General features: G+C 33.7%; 1 protein-coding gene across 2 annotated transcripts in view; it reads left to right on the top strand.

Moving 5' to 3' along the window:
• Positions 1–15,314, top strand: part of ZBTB10 (zinc finger and BTB domain containing 10) — a 31,723-nt gene extending 16,409 nt beyond the window's left edge. For both annotated transcript variants that reach the window (XM_004679779.2, XM_004679777.2), the window contains exons 3-6: positions 7,535–7,633; positions 12,004–12,180; positions 12,301–12,473; positions 12,736–15,314. In XM_004679779.2, the coding sequence (XP_004679836.1) occupies positions 7,535–7,633; positions 12,004–12,180; positions 12,301–12,473; positions 12,736–13,041 (755 nt within the window). In that variant the 3' untranslated portion in view covers positions 13,042–15,314. The remainder of the gene's footprint in view (positions 1–7,534; positions 7,634–12,003; positions 12,181–12,300; positions 12,474–12,735) is intronic.
• Positions 15,315–15,708: the final 394 nt, after the last annotated feature.

The following is a 15,708-nucleotide window of genomic DNA, read 5'->3' as shown; positions in this document are numbered from 1 at the left end:
TTTTTTTTTTTTTTTTTGCTTTCTGTTAAGGTATGTTTTCTAAATTTTTTTATTATATTAGTTTTTTAAAAAATATTTGTGCATTTTTCCATCTTAGTAATTGATTTTTATCTAATAAAAATTCTGATTATTTGATAACTGATAATTGAATTTTTCTATGCACCGTACAAATATTAGATACAAAATTTTATTTAATCCAGAGGTAATTTATCTCTGTACTTCTGATCGAAAGATGGAATGCAGATGGAAATTTTTATTAATCCTTACAGGTAGAGTTGAAATCATTTTAAGCTTTATGTTTTCAATTTGTGTAATTTCCTTTTGATTGAAAGCATATAATTTGGGCATCTAAGAAACAGTTTTGAGAAAAGGATGACTTGACCTAGTATACTAAGGTTATGCTTGAAATAATGAGTTAGTCTCATTACTGTAAATTCTTTAATTAAAATTATCGACTGTTAAGTACTTCTGACCTATGTTTTGGCATTACCTTCAGACATTATTGGATCCCAAAAAGTTTTCTAAATTATCTTTTTTTTTTAATTTGGCTTTTTTACAGTTTTAAAAATTGGCATTTTGGTTGAGATTTTCTAATATTTTGACCATTTCACACAAACTTTTGTAATAAAGTATTTTTTATTTTATAAGTTTATTTTTACATCATTTTGTGCATTTTTTTTCCATCTCAATTGTTTCCCATCACCAAGTCACCCGTGTGCCATCACCATAATCCCGTGCACTTCCCTCCTCACCCCCACCCCCGTTTTTGATCCCATTCCCCACTCCACCCCTACAGAATGGTAAAGTATTTTAAAATTAATTTTAAAATCATAGGCACTTAGGACATTTGTAAAGGAAACATAGACTTTGAACTCACTTCTGCCATTTGAAAAGCCTTGAGTGCGGACTCTCCCTGGTGGCGCAGTGGGTTAAAGCACAGCGCTAAGAAGCTAAAGCCACTTAAGCATGAGTTCCATCCCCACCCAGGAGGTGATCCACTGGCCTGGCAGATTACTCCTGACCCGCCCGCTGCTCCCCTCAGCAGTGTACTTCATCAGTCTGCCTGTTCTGCTCCCCACTCTGTCTCTGGTGAATCTTCTCACTGTCCCTGCACCTCTGGCCTGTACCCCAGTTCTGTATGCATTAACATGAGTGCATCCCACATAATTTCTCCAGTGGAAGGGAGGAAAAACTTCCCAACTCTGAAAGCTTGGCACTTGATACTTAATTGACAGCCAGACCAACTATTTACATATTCCTGTTTCCTTAAATATGAACAGCTATGTTTTGTCGGAGAAGATATATTTCCACTATAGAATGCTTCTCTGGACCCACTAGGGGCATTGGTAGTTATGACTGCTGTGAAATCAAGACATTTTCTGCATTCTCTACAGATAATTTACTGATCTTGATTAGTTTTCTTTCACTTAGAGCAGAACATCTGGAATCCCCTTTCAGGCATCCTTTGTTTGACTGTTATGAAAGATGAACAGCAAATGAAAATGTTAAGTAATTTTTTCTCTAGGAATTGCTATGTTCAGGTATTGAATGGTAGATGAATGCCTCATCCTCATTTTGAAAAATAAATAACAGTAATAATTATGGTCTGTAAAATATACTAATGCATAAGAATCTTAAAACATAGTCATTGATTTACAACACTTTGTTTTATGGGTATGTGTTCATACTTCTGTAAAAGTAAGTCATTTACACTACCTTCGTAATGGTTGGATCCCACAGATTTCTAGGGTTTGGATTTTTCTGTTTTTTATAAATGGAATCGTAAATATTAATTTTATGGTAGATAGTAGGCAACTATGAGGTAATGGGAATAATTTCCCTTCCTTTATATTTGCTCTGCCTGGTATTTTTTAAAGAGATTTATTTAGTTAATGCATACAAGAACTGGGATACAGATCAGAGGTACTGTGGGTGAAAAGATTCACCAGAGATACAGTGGAGAACAACAGAAATGGGGAAATAACTGAAATACACGCTTGGTGAGAACAGAGAGGTAGGGTTATATCTAAATGCTTGGAAGAGGTAGAGAAAGTTTCACAATGAAGGCAGTGTGATGAAAGGAGGTGTGTCTTGCATAGCAGTTTGTAGGAGACAGGTATTCAATGAATACATGTGTCAAGAAATTAAAGTAAGTGGATACAGAGAAAAGGAGTTATATAACAGGGAGATGAGGTTGGGTTTGTAAGTTAGGGCCAGATTGATTTATCTTTGTTTGACATAATTATAAATTTTATTTTATAGTCTGTGCGGCAATTAGAGACTTTTAACCAGAGTGTAAGTCTATTTTTCTTTAACACAAAAACATTTGGAGGGTGGTTTTCATGGTTGGAGTGGAGTATGACCTGGAGAGACCTTTCAGGGCCTGGTCAAAGCAGAAATAACAGTCTTCTTTGAATAGTGCAAAGAGAAACAGTGGGCCTACTCAGTATGACAGGGCAGTCAATGAAGGGGTGAAGGGAAACTACTATTTAAGTTTCTAGACTACTACAGGAGCTATCAAGGGTGCCTTTATATAATATACTGGCCACTCTCCACTGAAAGGGAGTGAAAAACTCCCATCACAATGAATGAAGAGAAGAAAAATCTATGCCTGTGTAACTTGATGCCAGTATAAATTTATGTGGAAATTGAGTAGATTTTATTGTCTCAAGACTTTCTTTAAAGTGGGGATGGTTCTAATAGCTCAATTGCTGATATCCTCTTTAACATTTCATTCTTTCCAAGAATATTCATGTTTTTTGAAATAACTGGATCTGTGTGTATTCCCTCATGTTTGGAATTTTGAACACTAGAAGCAGAATATTTGATGTGACCTTCCCAACATAGTTTCTTTAGCACTTAACAGGATGATGTTGTATGTACTATTTACTAGATGATTTAGAAGGGTTGCTTGTTCACTGGTTCAAGAACTTACAACACAAGCATCAAGATTAACTACTATAAGGAAAGTTTGTGATGTGGAGTAAATATTGCTACTGTTTACCTTTTGAAGAAGGTAGTTATGATTGTTAACACATTTTGTTTGGTGGAGACTGAGACTTGAGCCATTCTTTCAAACCTCATTTTTAAGCTCCATTGCTTATTATGCAGATTTTCAACCCATGAATAAGATGTCTTTTTTAAAGTCATAATTAATCAGTATTATATAGAAATAAATTCTGAAGGTCACTTCAAATTAGGTAAGCAAAAATGTGTTACTTTACATAATAATTGATTTTTAAGTTCACTTTTATTTTTATTATCAATGATAATTGATTTTAAGTACGTGTTTTAGAGATCAGATTTTAGCTGTAGTTTTATTAAGATAATAAAGTGGATGCTGATTTAGCATCAAGTGTAGTAGGTAAGGGTTATTTTTATTCATTTAGTAAAACTTTAAAATATCACCTAAAGTTATTATATAAAGTATCACTTAAAGTTATTTTAAGATGAGTGGACTTTTACATTTTCATTTTCAGATTTACATATTCTACTGTTCTTTGATTGCTTGTTGTGCTAGTTCTGTAAGCTTGGTGTAATGCAGTTAGATAATAAAATAGTGTAGTGTTCTGCCACTAGGTTACTTTAAATACAAAAGGACTGTTGCTTGATGCAGAGCTTTTTTTTTTTTTTTTATAGTGTCATTTTTTTGGTAGGGAGGGGTCTGTTTTCCATTCACCAGAGAAAGATATTTATAAAGGGCAATCTTTCAGTGCCTATCGTTTGAATGGGATTGCATAGAACACATAACCTGTAACCATTTAGAAAAATAACTGTTAATGTTCTGAAACAAATGTTCTAATATTAATAGTTATTCAAAAAGGATTTAGCTCTTCCAAAGTCTTATCTTAGACTTTATTGCTAAGTTTTTAAGATTTCCATAGGAAGGCCACAAAAGCAAGTATATTAGAGTTTATTATTTGATCCTGTAATTTTAGAGGGAGAAGTGATGGCCAAGAATTACTGCGCTTGCTTCCTAGTAAAGCAGACTTCATTCCTGTCTCAAGTGAGTGGCTGATTTTCTGCCTTCTGTCCCATACATATCAAACTAACTAATTAAATTTAGTTGTTCAGTCCTTTAGCTAGTTTCAAATAAAGTGTAGCAGTGATAGGATATATTGATTCCTATAGTAAGTCTGCTGTTTGTGAAAGCCTACTGTCAACCTGGAAGAGCTATTTTGAAATGGTTTTGATATCAAGAACCAAATGTTTGGTGCTTTTCAAAAGTGGCTTAATATCTGTAGCATGGATTTGATTTTGTTTTTAAGAGGAAACATTGTATCACACAAGTTTGCTATCTATTAAAAGAGTTTAAGGTGAGGTGTTCTATACATAGTATCACAAATTAAATTGTTAGATTACTAAGATTACTTAGATCACAAATTAAATACTAATAATTGAATAACTTGTGTCTATTTTAAGAACTAGCAAAGAGAAAAGCCTTAAACAAATGACTAATAGAATGTCATGTAAATAGAAATGCCCTGGATTTACAGGCCAACTTTGCAAAATTTCAAGTAGTGTCCTTGAACATACTGTATAATTTAAAATAGTAACTTTAAAAAGATGTGTGAAACCCAGTATATTTGTTTGGATATAAATCTTAAATTTTATTTTTGATTGTTTAAATTATATAAGTGCTTCAAAGGAAAAGAGGGACAGTAAATATCAATGTTTAAGGAAATTTCTTATTTTCAGTTTATAGATATCTTTTAGTGTGATATACACAAAAAAAACTGAGGTGGTATTCTTCAGATACCATTAACTATAACTGAAATTCTTTTAATAATACAAGAAAAATCAGAATGTTTAAGCCAGTATTTACTATTTGTTGAAAAGCCTTTTGTCATGCATTATAATATAGGGAAAATAAAACCTTAATATCAGAATTCTTGAAGAATTCTCTTTGAAGGACTCTTTAATTCCTGCTTTTCACATAAACTACTTGTTTATTTTGCTGACTTCCAATACATTTACTCTAGGCAAACAATAACTTGATGTTCCACTGTTCTACCCTAACAGGGAAAAAAGAAATGCCCGTATATAATGACTGTTTTTGATGTTTCTCTTAAGTGCCCAAACATATGCTTCTAGATCACTGAGAATCCTAGAAAGTTGATCATTTCTTCTCTTTGTGGCGTTCCATTGGTGTATCATTCTCTCCATTTTAGTGACTTCGTCTTAAGCATCAAATGTGTTTGTAATTTTCATCTCTAAACACAATTTTTTTTCTTTTTCACTCTTTTTACAAGCAGATTTCTCAGAAAACTATATCTTGTAAGTTCATCATCTTTGCAACACAAGTCTCTCTCTCTGTACTTGGCTCACTCATCAGCCAAGCATCACTGTTACTAAGATCACCAGTGACTTCCCAGGTGCTCAGTCTTTTATTGAATAAAATGAAAGCAATGCATATTTCAGTTCTCATCTTAATTCTTGGCAGCCTTGCCACAGTGCTGCTTGAAATAACTTTTCCTTGAAAGTCTATATCCTTTGTTGTTCAAAAATGCTAAGATTGCCCAGTATACTTGGTTAAAGTTTTTACTCATGGTCTCATTTATTTAGCCCAATGACATTCTTTTGTCAAATCTATTCTGACAACTTAGACATTTTAATCTTCCTCAGAGGTATGGCCTTTGTTATTTTATTATCTCATTGGATCCTTAAACTCCCTATTATTTATAATGAAATAGTCTTTAGCAAGAATCTGAAACACAAGGATTATTAAAATACAGATAGCTGGGCCTTACTTCCCAAGTTATGATTTAGTAGATATGGAATGGGACTTGAGAATGTACTTTTAGCAAGCTCTCAGGTAATACCAGTATTCCTTCTAGTCATGGAAAACACTTGGAGAAACAAAATGATCTTTATTAAATATTCAGTTGTAAAGTGCAAAGCTGGAATTTAGACAGTATCTGGATCTTACCCTCTTAGCCCAGAGCCTACACTCCCACTGCAAACATTATATTGCCTCCTCTTAGGTGCATCAGTCTCAGTATGTTTATAACTAAACTTAGTAAATGTCTTATTTCCTCCCGGTCCAGAGTTCTTTAGCTGCCATTATTACTATAGGCCAGAAACTTCACTCATTATCATCGAACACCTTCACAACCCCACTCATTCAGTCTTTCACGGAATCCTATCATTTCTTTTCCCCATACCAAGATTAATGAGCTGTATAAAAATCCTTTTAGCACATTTTAGAATAAAGGCCAAAACCATGGTTTTCAAGGCTCTCTGTGTGACCCAAACCTCATGCCTACCTATGGATCATTTTCAACTACTCTGTCTCTGAATCATTATGCAATTAAGTAAATCCTACTGGATTCTTAGTACTTGAGTAGCAGTACTCAAGTTCAGTTCAGTGATTTTGCTCAACTGTACTATACTCCCCATAGCTGTGTAATACTTCACTATATGAATAAGCCATAGTTACTTGTTCACCACAGTGTTTTAAATAAATACCTGCATGTGTAAAAGAAATTTTGTTTTGATTTGCTTTTGTTTCACAAGTTTCTGGATTTAGGAGTCCAGAGATGTACAGGACGGCAATACCAAAGATGAATTTTGAATGAGAGGGTAGAGGAGAGATTGATCATAAAAAGTGACATTTTTAAAGTCAGATTTTAACATTTGAGAGATTAGGTAGTACCAGTTAACATGGCACTAGACTCACAAGCAGGAACCTGAGTATTTTGACACATTGTATTAGTATAAACACTAAGGAATTTAGAGTATACTAAAACTGTGGTAAGCCATTGAAGATTTTAAGTAAAGGAGCATGTTAAGGTTGTTTTAGGGAGGTGACATTGGCAGTATATTCAGGTGGGAGCACTATGTTTTAGAGCAAGGATATAAGAGTGTTTCTGTGGTTTATTTACTAATCCAAGAGAGTAGTAATGAATGCCTGGATTCAGCTGTGGTAGATAAGTAAAAGGAATGGAACCAGAAAAAGGAAATTCAGAGCTTGTAACTAAAAGTATTCATCTCATTAATAGGACTTTTTATTTTTTTAATGCCCTTTATGTTCTTTCCATATTTCAAGATTAACTGGGGAATTTGTACGTCTGAGCCACACAGAATTAGTAATGTTTTAGATCAAGTACTTAGCACTAATAGTAGCAACTATATCTTTTCATGTGCCAGGCATTATAATTGTAATACTTAACCTTAACGTGATTTAATTAAATTGCAAAATCAAATATACCATAAGATACATATATATATATATAGGAAGAAACTCAGGCACCTGATCATAGATAGTAACAGATGGAGCGAAAGACATCCTGCCTCTTAACATTCATTTGTATTCTGTACACTTTATATACTGTTGTATGTACTTGTTCTTATGATGAAAACATGTCTTAGGCTTCCATGCCTCACAGTGTTAAGTACATGTTAGATATTCAGTACTTACATAATCTTTTTGTAGTCAGTCTGCGTAAATATCAGTTCTGAGAAGGGGATTGTGCTTTGAATGATGGCTATGGTATGGTTGTAAATAACAAACTATTCTGTATCTCCTTTTCAGATCTGGATGGTGCTCTTCTCTCAGGGCCAGATTGTGATAGAAATGTGAATGCAAATTTATTGACTGAAGCCAGCTCTGGTCAGGATGGAGGTGATGCTGGTAGGTACGGTAGGAATTTAGTAAGAATATACTTAAGAGGATTTGAAGCTTGGGAAGTGTTTGTGTATATTAAGGACCTAGTACAGGTTCTTTCCCATAGAGAGGGTGTATACACACACACACACACACACTTGAAATCTGTAGTAGATGTGTTTATGACACTTGAAAGCTTGGTAAAATACAGTGGATAGTGTTCCTTACTTGTTTAAGGAAACCTTTTATTTAGAGGTTTGTAAGCTCTGAAAGCACCTAAGTTAATAGTTTGGCTTCCCACTAAAGTACAAATGGAATATGAATGGTAATGGTGAATGGTTGATTAATATATTTTAATTAACATTGATGTAAAATTATAGCATAGTTATTAATGGCTGTAAAACATGTTAATTTTAACATAAGTAGTACTATGTATCAACTTGGTGTGGGAAGCTTTGTACATAAAAATTTTTAAAAAAGAATCAAATAATGCATAGTATCATTTGGGAAAATACCCGTTTTGCAGTCACCACAGGAATTAATTCAAGACCACCAGTAAAGCTGTTAGTCCCATGATAGTTGATCAGAGGGTTATATAACATATATACCAGGTCTCACTGTATTACCCTTACAAGTTCCCAGTTAAAAAGAGGAAAAGAGGCCTTTACAATAAATTTGAGCTCTGCTGAACATTGCCATAATCAAGTAATTAAACTTAGTACTAGTAATAAAAGAAACTGAAATCGCATGTTTCCTGACATAATGCATGAACTGGCACATACCATCACTTAAACATTGTAGTATTTCATGCAGATATAACTAGACCAGACTCCAAATGTTAAATCCATGAAGGAGAAGCAGAGGAATGATTAAATTCAAGGAGACCAGCTAACTGCATTGTCATTCCTTTTTTACAGAAGTTTATTTTTACATCATTCTGTACGTTCTTTTTTCCATCTCAGTTGTAATCCCCATGGGTTTCCCATCACCAAGTCACCCGTGTGCCATCACCATAATCCCGTGCATTACTCACCCCACCCACCCCCCCTTTTTGATCCCATTCTCCACTCCACCCCCGCAAAATGTCTCTGGTATATGGTTGTTCATTATTTTTGTTATTTTCTCGCCTGGTCCATTATACTCCTGCTATGAGTGAAACCATCCGGTATTTTTCTTTCTCTTTCTGGCTTATCTCACTAAGCATGATCTTTTCCAGCTCCATCCAAATTGCTGCAAAAGACAGGTGTTTCTCTTTTTTGGTTGCTGAGTAGTATTCCATTGTATATGTACCACATCTTTTTAATCCAGTCATCTACTTTTGGGCATTTGGGCTGCTTCCATGCTTTTGCAGCGTTATTCTTGATTACATCATAGGTCCAAAAAATGAGAGGGCATTTGGAGAAATTTGATTGTGTGTAGCATGGGTAAATTGATAGTCTAGCAAGATTTAATATTTTGGATGTGATAAAGGTACTTTGGTTATATAGAAGAAAGTTTTAGAAGGAACATCATATTTAGGGCTGACACGATTGAGTAGTTGTTTTCAAATGGTGCATAAAAGATTAGTTGACGATGCATAAAGGAATATAGATGTTCATTGGTTGAATTTCTGTAGCTTTGAAATTCTTTTTAAAAACGATGTGGAGGAACATAATTGGGGAGAGGTACTCTTTAAAATTTGCTTTCATGGTCTTCTTATTATAGTATACACTAACCAAACAAGTCATAATCTCAAAAAATTTGCTGTAAGATGCTTTCTCATGACAACTGAAAATAATTTACAAATGTTTTTGAAATTAGTTTGCAAGTTGAGTTAGGTTGTGTTTTGACAACTTTTGCTTACACAGAAAATGGCTAATAGCCCAAGAGTTTAAGTTACACTTGACTTTCTTGGTTTAGAAATGTGGTTCAACGTAGTTCAGTGAACTTAATTGGACTGTGAATTCATTTGTAAATTAATAGACACGTAAAGATTTCCAGTGTATAGCAGTCTGTATAATTTATCTCGTTCTCAAAAGAATTAAGTCTTCAATCCAAAGTCACTCCTTTTTAGGGAACATTTTAATCAATTAGGATTTTTTCAACTAAGGTCAGCCTTTGTCTTTGGACTTTTACTTCAGAAATATATCGCTTTCTTCTTAGTTTGTCCTTATCGGATAATGTAACTAGGATAGTATTGAACATCAAGCACAGTTTTGAAATAGGTATTTCATGACCTTTAATGATCCTTCAGTGTATTGACATTCAAAGGCAATACTTTTGTTCAGACTGCTTTCATACTTAATACGAGCAATCTTTTTTCTTGAAGAATTTGGAACGATGAGAAATTTGGTGAGGCTTTATTAATTTTTGATGTATCATTTTGTATTCCTCATATGGTATCTTGAATGCTTTTTGTTGTATCTTTACTGTAGATTTCATAGAGGAACATGGAATTTCAATGTACATGGAAATCTAATTGATTTATCAATTCATAAATTATTTTAGGGCTATTTTTTGTGTTTTGTGTGGTGGGTAATATTTAGTTGAGGATATCAGGATATCTAACATGATTCTGATACTAGTTTTCCAAGTATTTTGAGCTTTAAAAAAAACATACACATTAACATTTGCTAGATGTCTTTATTCAGCAAGTAATTGAAGAGAATGTATGTATCGGACACTAAAAACACAAAGGTGAGCAATATAGGCACACTCCTTACTCTTTTGCAGCTTAACTCTGCTTTGCTGATTTGGACAAGAAATAAGCATTACATGGTTCAGTCATTGTTTAGAAATGTGTGAAACTTAAAATTGATAGGTTCACTTTAATAGGCTACTACCTCCTTCCCGTTTCCCACAGAAATGGTGTCTTGCCTTAGGTTTTTAAGAACTTTACCCAAAGAGCATTGTAGTTAAATTACATAATGTGATTTTACAGGGGTTTTTTTTGGACATTGAAAGAGTACATGAAAGTATTCCAACTACGGGACCCTCCCTGGTGGTGCAAGATTTAAAGTGCAGCACTGTGAAGCTATCCATGGCCATTGCAGTACAAGTACAATCACCAGCCAGGGAGGTGACCCACGTGCCTTGGTAAACCTCTCCTACCTTGCTCACTGCTCCCCTCAGTATATTTCAGTCAGTCTGCCTTTTCTGTTTCCCACTGGCTCTTGTGAGTTTTCTGGCCTGTATCCCAGTCCTTGTATGCAAAAATGAGTTCTTTTTAATGGAAGTACTCTTAACTACAAAACAATTTTCATTAATAGTGAAGAAGTACAGTTTTTGAGAATCCTAGAACACTGTTAGGCATTAATGCTTTCTCTAAAGAGAGTTAAAATGAATAAATTGCTGCACAAGTGAGCTGTTTGTATATTGGAAAGGTGTGTTTGGGTGCCGTCTTATTCTGGAGGACCAGCACAGATTAGTATAGTTGGAATGACATAATTAAGGGAGTCTTTTGGAAACACCTGCAAAATCAGATAAGTCTTTGTAAGCACATAGGAAGTCTTCAGCACTGGATGGTCAAATTGCCCTAAACAGTCCTGATCTTGTCTGACAAATTTTTGGGTTTTACTGTGAGAGAGATGGGTGCAGACTTTCTTGCACAATAATGCTAGACTCTGACTTAAATAATCTGTTTTAAATAATCTCTGATTACTTATAACATTGAGATGAAACTCCAGGAAAGCTGTAATAAGAACTGTGAGGCAAAGGGATAGCTATTGAAAATCCAGAGGCAAAAGTTGGTTGATTTTATTAGTGTGGTAGTAGCTTTGGGGAGAATTCTGGGTATGTTCACCTTAGCAAAGGATCCTTAGATCCTCAGTATTACATGAATATTCAAGGTGGAAGTAAATCTAGAAGAGATAAATCCTGTTTTATCTGCTTTGAAAATGTTCTTTCACATTTCACATTCCTAATATGGGTATGCTAATTCGCTGTTCTGGTCTGCCTCTGAGTTTCCTTTTTTTTTTCATAATGTAGTTACAAGTTAATAAGAAGTTTTAATGCGCCCCAACAGGACATTCAGTTACCTTTTCCTAATTTTTCTTTAAAAAACAAGCACTTTAAATATGTCATTTTCCTTGAGATCCTTTATTCTTAGTGCATGTTCATGTGCTGATTATTCTTACAAGATTATGTTATTGTAATTGGGCATGGTAGGAAGGCTATCCTTAGTTTGCACTTGGACACTTTCAGTCTGATAGGCTCAAATGATAAGATATTGAAGAATGATAAAATATTATGAAAGTTCTGTTTTGAATATGCTTAAAACAGTGTCAAAAAGGGTAATTTGTCTTCCATGCACAGTACAACGGTATTTTACTGATTTCTTTCCCTAACACTGAATTGTGTTTTAAGAAACAGATTTTTATTACTATCATTACTTCAAAATCACTTTTTAATTACATTAGGTACTTCACATGATTTCAAGTATAACCTGATGCCTGGCACTTCAAGTGATTTCAAGTATGGATTGATACCAGGTACTTCAAGTGATTTCAAATATGGATTGGTACCAGGTGCTTCGAATGATTTCAAGTATGGATTATTGCCTGAATCTTGGCCAAAACAAGATACTTGGGAAAATGGCAAGTATTAGTCAATTTAAACATCTACAAAAATCTTAAGCAAATTTTTAGAAAGTAAAGTTTCTATATTCACATTTTTTAAATGCTTTATTTTGTATATGTGTTTTTTCAATTCTCAAGGTGAATCATCTCTAATCATGAACAAGTTAAAATGCCCTCATTGTAGCTATGTAGCCAAATACAGACGAACACTAAAAAGGCATTTGCTCATTCATACGGGAGTCCGATCATTTAGCTGTGATATTTGTGGAAAGCTGTTTACTCGCAGAGAACATGTAAAAAGACATTCCCTGGTGAGTAACTTTAAACTGATATTTGAGATAAACTATATTTGTCAGTGAGTGTGGAGATATTTTTAACAATGTTACCTGCAAATTCAAGGACAGCTGATTGTTAAATATATTGCTTTAAACAAAGAAAATAATGTAATGGAAAATTGATTCTGAGCTTGATACAGTATAGCAACAGTGGTAATTTCACTATTAAATGGGTGGTTTAAATGTACTTTATTTTTCTACTCTGTCCTTATACTGGATTTTTCCCCCCTCCAACTAGGTGCATAAAAAGGATAAAAAATACAAATGTATGGTGTGTAAGAAGATCTTCATGTTAGCAGCCAGTGTTGGAATAAGACATGGATCTCGACGCTATGGTGTTTGTGTAGACTGTGCAGATAAATCACAACCAGGAGGGCAAGAAGGTGTAGATCAGGGACAGGATACAGATTTCCCTCGGGATGAAGAATATGAGGAGAATGAAGTGGGAGAAGCTGATGAAGAATTGGTTGATGACGGAGAAGATCAGAATGATCCATCTCGATGGGATGAATCAGGAGATGTTTGTATGTCTCTAGATGATTAACTGACCTACTATACTCCTCAAGGATGCTGCATTTGGACATACGAATCGACAATTTGAATTGTTGAACTTGAAGGCTTGCAAAAATATGGTACATGCTGGATGGTAGTTATGTTGCTGTGAAAACTGTAGGGTCAAAGCCTTATAGCAAAAAATTTTTTTTATATTTGCACAGGACTGTACAGCATACAACCTTGTGGTTGGATTACATAGAGTCCCCACATCTTCAGTCAGTTATCAAAGTAAAAATATTTTTTATTTATAGGGTATACAGTAACTTAACTATTAGGGTCAAATAAAACATAGTACCGTTTCTTAAAGAACTTAACATTCATGTGCCACTTAAACATGAGTGAAGAAAATCTATCTATGAGAGTACAGTGACAGTCGACCCAATCACTCTATCAAACCACACAGACTAGTTTGTACTAGTAGAGTTTTGTTTCTATTTTTATTTGTATTAATTTTATTTTTTTTAATACAGATTTTCAGTGAGGGGCTTTTCCAACCCCATTGGTTCTACTTTTCTGTTTTTCCATTTTAATTTGCTATATAACTTAAACCAAGTCTCATCTAGTCTTACATATTATTTCTCAATTTCATGCTGACGGGCATGTTTATAAGAACTGGAGAGGTAATTTATTGGTATGAACTAACTGACTTCCTCCATTCCCCCTTTCCTTTTTGATATGAATTTTACTACTTCACAAATGAAGAATGATGTTGCAAAGTTACCATGGTGAAGTTGACAAATACCACTAAAGTGATTATGATTTAGAAGTAACTTTTCCTGCTGCTCTAATCTGATAAATGGTTACTATATGACCTTTCCTACCTGGTATTCGGTTTTGGGTATCTGTTACTTTGGCACTATTCTTGTTTGCTCTTTACTTTTTGCCAGTGTACTATACCTCAGTCCTATTTGAAAAGACAGAAACCTAATCAAAAGAAAAGTCAATAGAAACAATAGTAAAATGATTTGTTTTATAATTTATCCTCCATGTCCAGTTTGGTTAGCTTTGTTATGCAATATAAGTGAAATATCAGGTTTTTACTCCTGTGCCCTTTTTATCATTAAAATTAACAGAAAAAGTGCATTCTCTTTTGTTTCATACTTCTGGGATATTGAGTGTTTTGAAATTATGATAATTTATTTTCCAATTTCTAAAATGCTACACCTTCTGGTAGTTAGCATGATTCAACAGCCTGCAACAATCTTACAAATAAAATATTGAGAAGCTTTACAATTTATTATTCTGTTAACTAAAATTTACTTCAGGGTATAAGGGGTGATGTACTAGGTTGAAAATACCAGATTTTATGTAGCATAATGACAGATGATTTAGCTGATTGTTGAACTTAGCAACATTTCACGTAATGTTAACATGCACATTTATCAGGAACATAATTGTATATTATATAAGATTGAGGGATTTCAGATTTTCAGCTTTCTTTTAAGTAAAATTGAGTTATTTTCCTATTTTTATATCAGGTAACTAAATTAATGCTAGTCGTGTGGGGAAAATATTGCAAAGTACTCTTTGAGGACCTAAATCTTTTGGTGCTCCATCTGATCAAAGTTGAAAAGCTTAAGAGACAAATGTTCTCATTGTCTCTGATTTTCATTAGAATAATGGTGTAATGTTAGATATTGATGTTTCTGCTTGGATAAATCAGAGATAAATTACAGTTACATGGTTAAGTGCATCTTTGGTCATCTAAACTTTATTGTAGTTTTCTGCATAACTGTAAAACATGAAGTTTTGGTTTGATTTTGTTTAAGACTGAAGAGTACATCTTATTCTGAATGTTCTAGACAAATGAGTAAAATGTAATTCTGGTAGGGTCCAAAGTAGAAGTTAGCTGGGCAAAGATACTATGAAAAAGTTATTTTAAACTTAAAAATGTTCTGCTTTGTGAATATGTAAGTATAGTATAAAGATTTCGTTCATCCCATTTATCCCCCTCCTTTAAAATAAACCATAGTTTACAATTGGTAGATCTGTCTATATATAAATATATATTAAAGAGAAAAGATATATATCTGAAAAATCACCTAAATCTGCTTTATTAGACTACAGTTCACTTATTGCATAGAAACTGGACTTGGCTTTACATTTTTAATGTGCTTTTTCCTTTTTCTCAAGATATGAACTTACTCTCTTTAAACTGAATTTTCTTTTACTACTTAAATGACTTATGTATATCTGGTAAATTATGACCAAATTTTTTGTTAGATCGCATACAGTAAATTGAAATACACACTTGGTACACTACGGGATTGTTGTGCTTTTGTTTTGCTCTTAGTTGGAAGCAAGGTTTGATGTAGATGGCTTGTTACTGTTAATTTAAAATATTCTATTAATTGTCCGTTACCCTTTATGTTGTGTTGTGACAGATTTGGCTATATTTTTAGTCAACTGAAATATACTTTAAAAGTTTGTTTCTAGAAAGGTAATCCAAAGGAAAATGTTTATACTCTTGAAATATATTAGCCTCAGCCTATATAAAAACTTCTTTAAAGTAAACATTTTACCAGAAACAGAATTGACAGATTTTTCTACTTGCTGACTGCCTAACTTATTTTGTTTCCTGATCTCAAGGGACTGCCTTTTCCCTTATAGATCTTTTTAAAAAATAGTTTTAGTACTAAGGTATACTACTGGACGT

Source organism: Condylura cristata, unplaced genomic scaffold (assembly GCF_000260355.1).
Source record: "Condylura cristata isolate star-nosed mole 26May11 unplaced genomic scaffold, ConCri1.0 scaffold00009, whole genome shotgun sequence".
Classification (NCBI taxonomy): domain Eukaryota; kingdom Metazoa; phylum Chordata; class Mammalia; order Eulipotyphla; family Talpidae; genus Condylura; species Condylura cristata.
The sequence above is the reverse complement of the archived record's forward strand: the minus strand, read 5'-3'. Positions and strand labels throughout refer to the sequence as shown.